Below are 8,425 nucleotides of genomic sequence, written 5' to 3'. Positions count from 1 at the left end.
GCAAAGGCCCCTGCCCCGTGGCGGGTGAGCCCTCCGGAGACAGACAGGGTCCGGAGGTCCGGGGCACAGACAGTGCTCCATGTTCAGAAACAGAAGACCTTTAGAGGACATTTCTACAAACACAAGGCTGGACCCGTTGCTACCCTGCCACAGACAGGAGATCCGCTCAGCGTCCCCCCAATGAGTCAAACCCCGTCTTCGCCCCAGTGGGGACTGCCCACCCCTCGGGCACTCCAGGAGGGCCGCCAAGATACTCTGCTTATGGGTACCCATGGGAAGGCAGAAGACACCCAATGAATTCACCTTCCAGCACAAGATGGGTGCCAAAGACCTACCAGGGTCCCTCCCCACTGATGCTTTGATACTTATCAGGCCAAAGCCACCCCAAGGGTGAGAAGACTGCCTCGGAGACTCCCACTCCCAGGCCTGGCTTCAGCAGTGGCACACACCGGGCAGAAGAGTCACCTTGCCTTGTGCCATCAAAGGAGTGGGACAATGCAAGAGGTCTACCAGAGGTGGGAGAAGATGGCAGGAAGAGATGTTCTCCTCTCTACAGGAAGTCATGGTAGCCATGAAGAAAAGCCTTCAGAAGTGACTTTCACTGTTACTGCTATTAGTTGATGAACGTGTCCATGCTGACCAATCCTGTGCAACAGTCCTACAGCTTTACATGGGGAAAACACCAGGGACGCTTAGATTCGCCAAGCACCCACTGCAAAGCAAATACCCAAATTCATCTAGTATCAACCCTTCACAGCAGGGAGAGCCTGAGGTCTGCTAGGTAGGCCAATCTGGCATAGGAGGGACCAACACTTTCAGGAGGAAGATGCCCAACCCTAATGCGTTAAGAAAACCTGAACTCCCAAGTATTTGACTACTGCTACTACTACAAATGTCACACTGACAGCTTTGGAGGGCACTTCCCTTTCAGACAACTCTCTGCAAGCTTTCTCACAGGCTCTGAACACCCACCTCTGTACTGACAGCGGCAACCCCTGTACCGACTGACTGGCATCGACACTGCAGTCCCTCCAGCTCGTACCTCCAGGAGCCCCCAGGAAGCCCTCTATGCTGGGACAGGTCTCACTTCTCACGGTTTCCATCAGAGCTATATAGTGCTCCCAGAACTTCCTCCACTCTTTCAGAAATGAGCTAACAAGGGAGGACCCCTCCAGGATGGCACCAAAACTAGACTATGTACCAGGAAACCTATGGACATCCCATCTTTCTTCCCACATTACCCCTGGACACCACCAGAAGGACCTAATGGAGATAAGGACGGGACCAATGCCTTCTCCCTCCCCAGCACGCCTCAAAAATCACATGCCTGCTTTAAAGCACAGACAAGGAGTCCCTGCCAAGGACTCTGCCTTACATCTTTGCAAATAGCTGCAATGAATAAGATCTTCCCACCCCTTGCTGACTATCGCAGAGCCACCATGTAACACCAGCCTGTTTCCAGTTACATTCATCACCCAGCACCTCCACACAGAGCCAGGACCACGGGGACCTCAGTTCAGACTCTGGACTTAGTGTTCAGCACTAAGGCACTCTGTCCTCCTGCTAACCCTGCTGCAGAGGCAGTAACCTGCAACGCAGAAGCACAGGGACAGCTCAGGGCAGCAACCTTTTAAACCACGATAGCAAGATTCACCAGTGCTCACCTGTCATGGCTCAGCTGTCAGAAAGTCACAGATAAATGAAGTGAGACTGCTGGGACATCAGAGAAACCTATGCTAAAATATGCTAAATAAATCAAACATGCTCTGCACAGAGCTCTGTCCTACAGAAAGATCAGTTAGGCAGATGAAAGCAACAAGGTGTATCTTTCCCTGGAAAGTTGAAGATGCCTAGGGAGGTCACACACCATCCACGTAACCAGCCTGACCCCAACAGAGAGCACCTGCAGTCCAGACACCGGGGCTGACTCAGGAGATGCTCAGCCACAGGCACCTCCAAGTGAGCATCTCCATCCCCGAGCTGTGCCAAAAACCTTCTGGAGACACTGCAGAGAGCATACACAGCTCGTCTGCCAATTACGTCACGCTGCAAAAACACGGAGCTTGCTGTAACCCATACACAAGAAGGGATCACACCTAAATATTGTTCTTACATTTAAGCTCTCTCGTTCTCCTTGAGGTACCACTCTACTTTAAGAGAAATACAATAGCAATAGTTCTTATAATTAAGTCTAAACACATTTTTCCCCGCTTTTAAGTTCAGTAGTTATAAAAAAGCACTTATGATGAGCCCTAAGACACATGAGCATCCAGACAAGACACAAAGCTGCTGCAAATCTACTTCTCATCACCAAATGCTGTCACTACACAGGTAAGTGCCTGAATGACCAATGGAAAGTAAAGGTTTCTCACAAAAGTGACTTGGCTCAACACGGTTCATCTGGTTTATTTGGATCTCCATTACGCTGAGCTGAGACATGCAGTCAGAGTGTCTCCAAAAATATCTCTATGGCTTTGTTTGCTTTCTTTTTCATCTATAAGAACGTAACCATATGCTAAGTTTAGTGGGTGTTTTCAGTTGTTTCCTAGTTTGGAGTTTATTTAAATTTAAAAAAAAAAAATAAGGTTTGATTGCAAACCAGTAAGAGTCAGAAATAATTCTAGTGAAGTCAGCATAAACCAGGTACAAATCAGCATGAAAACTGTAAGGAACAGGCTCAGGTACACCAGTTTCAAGATCATATAGTACGTTTATTGCCCAAGTACAGTGAGCTTTTTAGATTGCCATGGGACTTTGAATACTATTACTAGGTAATAACATTTCTTTTAGAAAACAGACAATTTAGACAAAACTGTACTTTTAACTCCTGATTTTATGCCTGTTCACAGACAACTCACCTTTTTTATATAGAAGATAACTGCTTTGAAACGCGCAGTAGCTTAATGATATTTTTTAAATTAGACCTCCCAAAGTCAAAATTCATACCCCTGCAATTTTCACCACACTATTTTCTGTCTTTCAAAATGCTCTTCAAAACTTTGATTTGCATACAGAAACATCTACATTCATAAAGCAAATTTAAAAAAAAACACCACCACACCCCACAAAACTGGGCTGGTGATTCTTTTTTTAAACCATGAGTCCATAGTGCACATACCCAAACTGTGAGCAGAGTAAATCAAAGCCTCTGTGAACACCTGGTGTGCATTACCTGCGTATTTTTATATAATACAACACTATCTCCTAATACCCGTCCCTCAGTTTACTGCTCAATTAGCGTTTCTATTGACCCAAAAAAGTGGGTTTTTTCCCTTCCTGACATCTTTAGAAACCAAAGAACACAACTAACGATTTCCTGGCCAAGGAATTCAGAGTCAGACAGGCTCATACCACGCCTGCCTGATCCAGCCTGAATAGGAAGGTTAATAACTGGATGAGCACTTGCAGACAGCCCCACTGCAGTGCCAGGACAAGCCTTGGTAGGAACTGCCACCAGCCAGCAAACCGTGTCCTGACCTTGGCCAAAAGTCCCAGCTACGCACGGGACAGTGCACACCAAGCCCGGGAGAGAAGCTGATGAAGTTCAGTGAACCCCAAGGCCATCTCCTCTGTTTCCAGCCATGACACTACACTCCTCTCTGTTGCTCGAAACATCTCAGAGGGACCCACGAGACCTGCACAGGAGGTACCGCAGAGCATCAGCCACTGTCCAGCAGCCTTCGTGGTCACTTCTGGGAGGCGGGTGGCCCAGCGGTGGCTGGCTCTCGTGCCTCTGGACTGCCCTCCACCAAGCAGCGCAGTTTGCCCTTCCATTCACACAAATTAATTCAGACAACACTGTTCTTCCAGAATAACGAGGTGGGAAGCGCGAGTAGAGAGTGAGAGCTCTCTTGGCATCTGATTCAAATCTGCGAACAGCTTCTCACAAGGAACTATTTTTAAGTTTCATATCAATCTGCTTGAGAAAGGTTCCTTCTGCTGCCTACAAATGTGCAACACCCCCCCACCCTTCGAAGAACCACAGCTCAGGACAGCAAGATCCTGCCCTGCACTTGCAACCTAACCAAGACTCGGTGTTTCCTGACGATAACAACCACACAACGCTCCTGCAGAGCGTGCCCTGGTGAAGCCCACCCCGAGCATCAGTGAAGCCTCTCCATTACCTTCAGAAGTCCTGTGTGTTCTTCACGAGCTTAGAGGTAGCACACATTCACCCGTGAAACAACCCACACTGAGGCAAGCCTGACTGCTTCGGGAAGCCATTGCTGCTCTTACCACTGCAAGAGGCAGAACTGCTATAGGAAATTGAGGGGGGGGGGGGAAAGAAAAAAAAAAAGGGAGATGCAGTAAGCGTATAGATGCTGTGCATGACCTGACCAGCGAGGTGAAACCATTGTACACTGGGTTATCAGAAGTTCCGGTATGAAGGCATTGTTCGGGCTTAAAGAGGTCTGTGAGAAAAAAAACCCCAAGGAACAGCACTACACAATGGATGCAGATAAGCAACCTCCGAACAAAGCCCTGGGTGACTGCAAGACAACGGGGAAAACTTATTAGCTGCAAGCGTTCTATATCCTGTCTCCAATAAAGCAACACAGATGTTCTGCTAATGCAGGGCGTGAAAAGATGAAAAGAGCACTAAGCAGCTATCGAGCCCTGGGCAGGAGAGAGGGTCAGTGTTCAACAGCTGTCAGAGGGAAACAGCGGCTGAGCGCACCAAGATGTCCACAGGATGGGCAAGAAAAGCCTCTTAACAGGTCGAGGAATGTAACACCTCTCTAGTCACCCGTAAGGGAGGCCACTGTTATGACCACCAGCCCCTTGATACCATGGCAAACAGGGCTTTGCAAGCCCAGCTCCAGCTCAAGAACAGAAAGACCATTGTTTGAGAGTTTAGTCATCAGGGTGGTTATCTCCCCTGGGCAACGCATGGTGTACACGCACACACAGAGGTTGCACCTCTCCACGGCACAGCGCAATCGGGGCTCTGCCCAGCAACAGCAACCAGAGCCATGGGGCTGGAGGAAGGAAGGGCTTCAAGACCCACCTCCTGTTTGAGAAGTGGGGGGCAGAATCAGCCCCACCATCTATCCTTGGCCACGTGCTCCTCATAGTCTGACCTCTCCCCCTGGTGTGTTTCCCAAATGCAGAGCTGTGGGCCCTCCACGAGGCTTTCCTAAGCCTGAAAAATCTGGAAAATCTGTTCCCTAGAAAATTCAGGCCACTTAACTAGCACATACTGGGCATCTGCTACTGTGTCGAGAGGAAACAGCAATGAGAACATTAGTTAACAGCCCGTCACACAGGAAACACGCTGAGCTGCAGAAGATCATACTCTACTCCTTTGGCATCTTTTGCTATCTCAAGATGGCGTTCCCCATCCCGTTCCCCACTGCTGAAGGGGGAGAAGTGTTTGCTCGTGCCAGCGGATGGGATTTGAACCCCAGATGCCCATACACTTGGTCCTGCACATCTGGGAGCCCCAGCTGTGCAGAGAAGGGCCGGCGCAGCCAGGGCACCCCAACCAGCACACACGGGGAAGCGTCACCCACCGAGCCGGGTGGCCACACAGGGGACACCTCCCCAGGACGCTGCGAACCTCAGGCAAGTTTTGCAGGGGTCATGGCTACTACCCTGCATGGCATGACAGCACTCCCTTCAGTTCACAAGTAGGTGCTACAAAATGTAAACATATTAATCTCTTCATTCAAAGTATCTGCACTGCCACTGGCTACAATTCGCAAGTTGCAAGGGCATAAAGAACCTCCTTTGGCATCTTTTGCTATCTCAAGATGGCGTTCCCCATCCCGTTCCCCACTGCTGAAGGGGGAGAAGTGTTTGCTCGTGCCAGCGGATGGGATTTGAACCCCAGATGCCCATACACTTGGTCCTGCACATCTGGGAGCCCCAGCTGTGCAGAGAAGGGCCGGCGCAGCCAGGGCACCCCAACCAGCACACACGGGGAAGCGTCACCCACCGAGCCGGGTGGCCACACAGGGGACACCTCCCCAGGACGCTGCGAACCTCAGGCAAGTTTTGCAGGGGTCATGGCTACTACCCTGCATGGCATGACAGCACTCCCTTCAGTTCACAAGTAGGTGCTACAAAATGTAAACATATTAATCTCTTCATTCAAAGTATCTGCACTGCCACTGGCTACAATTCGCAAGTTGCAAGGGCATAAAGAACGGGCCTTTTCTTCCCTCCAATAAAAATATTTTTGTCTCTCATTGTCAGCAAAGCAGCAAATGTAAATGAACACTTGAAAGTCACTGTATAACTAGAGTCATGGCATATAATCAGATTAAAAAGAGCATAAACCCAATGCAAGCAGGAAGCCGGAGCTCCTTGGTAAAAGGCAACAGAAGTGAAAATATGAAGCCACAAACAGTAATAAAACGGGTAAACCCGCGTTAGACCAGATCCAGCCCTGGTCTGAACCTGTGCATGCATAATTCCACCAGTTCTGTTACTCATTATGTTCATAAAAATAAACCCAAATCTTTTCAAGCAACAATTCAAAGTTCAAGGGAAAACTCTTAAGCTTGTAAAATTTACCAGATTCCTTCTAGAAGCTCAAACGGGTTAATTACTCTGATCAAAACATTAAACACAATGAGTTCTCAAAAGCAATCCGTTATCCATATTGTCTCAGAGTTTTTACCATCCTACCTAAAACACCTTTGAGGAGCCACACTTTTGGGAAAAAGGGGGGGGGAAGAAAGGTGGATGTTCCTTTCCTGAGAACTGCGGTGAAGCAATCCCAAACAGAGATGCTCAGCCCCTCTCCTGTGAGCCCCCCGCCCCCCTGCCCCAACTCAGGACCTGGGTATTTAGGAAATTTTGGAAGTCACCCCAGGAGCTCCAAGAGTGACAAGCAACCAAGAGCCATTTAGTGCCTGCAAAATCGACTCTGCAAAGGTAAGCACTAGCGAAGAGGCTCAGCTGTAACTCGGACAGGCCGAGCAGAGCCATCAGTGCTTGCACGTCCCTTGCAGAAAGCATTTTCCCAACGCCCATTTTTCTGGGAGCACTGCCCTCCAAATATTTTTGGCTGTTCCTCATCTACAGGATGGCGTTACAGTGCATCTGCAGCTCTGTCTCCAGGAAATACACATAAAGCTGATTCATTATCTTAAAATGCTGCTTTCATTTCTGCTCATTAAAAGCACATTTCAGATCCCTGTGCCGAACACGCAGCCGATGTGCTCTGGACACAAATTAAAGCACTGGGTTTCAGTTCTCCGCTTTTCTCATTTGGGTCTCATTTGCTGCCCACATCGTGCATTCTCCATTTAAAGGACAGAGATGTCAGACCTGAGCTACCACCAGAAAACGCCCTGGATAAAAAATAAAATACAATCAAATCCTCTCTCCCCCTGCGATGCCTGGCACTCCAGGCAACCGCGCTGGATGTCAGACCCAACCCCGATTTCAGGAGCCGCAATCCCGCACCAACAGCATCCTCCCTGCAGAAACAGAGCAATAAACAGTTGTTCTGCACACCCCACAGCCCAGCACGCCGAGCCATTCCGAAGAGAAGGAAAAGCAAGTCAGCTTAGGTAATGCACGCGTTAGGCAGTCCTCACCTTTAGGGAGTCAAAGCAGGCAATAACTCGACCATTTTCCACATGGCAACTCCGTGATGGATGGGCGAACTTGCACTCTGCATCAGACCGAGAACAAGTCCCTCTCTGAAACTCTCGACACACTTCTAACGTCAGCCATTTTGTATCACGAACCAGGGAAACGTTTACAGCCATATTAAAAAAAAACCCAAAAATTAAAATGCAAGCAAACGCACCCTTCTTCAGGGCAATATTTACTGCTGATTTTTTTTTTTCTTCTTCTTTTTTTTTAAAAAAAGGGTAAAAAAGTGAATTCAAGTTAAACGTGAAGAAATAGCTAACTTGTTGCTTTGGTAGAACTCCTATTCATCAGCACTTAGGTTTTCATTTAAGTCAAATCGTGTTTGTTTAAACAAGAATTAAACATAAAGCCAATCATAAAATAGAAATCTTATCAGAACAACTGAAAATCAAATTAGAGGCCAGCTCCTAAAAGTGCAATTGTAGAAGTTAAAATATAAGTGTTATATTTTGTGCCACTGCCGAAGTTACTTGCAAATAACTGGCAGACGTTCAAAAGAATTCTGTGCTCTCCAGTTAATGGTTTCAATTATTCTTGCAAAAAGCATATGCTGCTGGCAGCACTTCAGTTTGTGGAATGGTCTCGGTCCTTGGGGAGAAAACTTCGGGTTGGTTTGTGGTTTTTTTTTCCTTCTATTTCTTGCTTCTAAAAATCACGGTTCGCGAGCATCAAAACGAGCAAAAGGACGTCTGAATTTTTCTTTCTTTCTTTCTTTCCTTTTGAATATTTGCTACATACTCGGGGAAGGAAAAAAAAAAATGGCTGAGCAAACTGCGTGTAAACGGGGAGAAAAAAAAAAATAACCCAAAACACT

General features: G+C 47.8%; 1 protein-coding gene across 4 annotated transcripts in view; it reads right to left on the bottom strand.

Annotated features, from left to right (window-relative positions):
- Nucleotides 1-7,745, bottom strand: part of MBNL3 (muscleblind-like splicing regulator 3) — a 58,993-nt gene extending 51,248 nt beyond the window's left edge. For all 4 annotated transcript variants that reach the window (XM_009881722.1, XM_009881723.1, XM_009881724.1 and 1 more), the window contains exon 1: nt 7,551-7,745. In XM_009881722.1, the coding sequence (XP_009880024.1) occupies nt 7,551-7,724 (174 nt within the window). In that variant the 5' untranslated portion in view covers nt 7,725-7,745. The remainder of the gene's footprint in view (nt 1-7,550) is intronic.
- Between the last annotated feature and the right edge of the window lie 680 nt (nt 7,746-8,425).

The sequence above is a fragment of the Charadrius vociferus genome, unplaced genomic scaffold, assembly GCF_000708025.1.
Source record: "Charadrius vociferus isolate BGI_N301 unplaced genomic scaffold, ASM70802v2 scaffold472, whole genome shotgun sequence".
NCBI classification, from domain to species: domain Eukaryota; kingdom Metazoa; phylum Chordata; class Aves; order Charadriiformes; family Charadriidae; genus Charadrius; species Charadrius vociferus.
The sequence above is the reverse complement of the archived record's forward strand: the minus strand, read 5'-3'. Positions and strand labels throughout refer to the sequence as shown.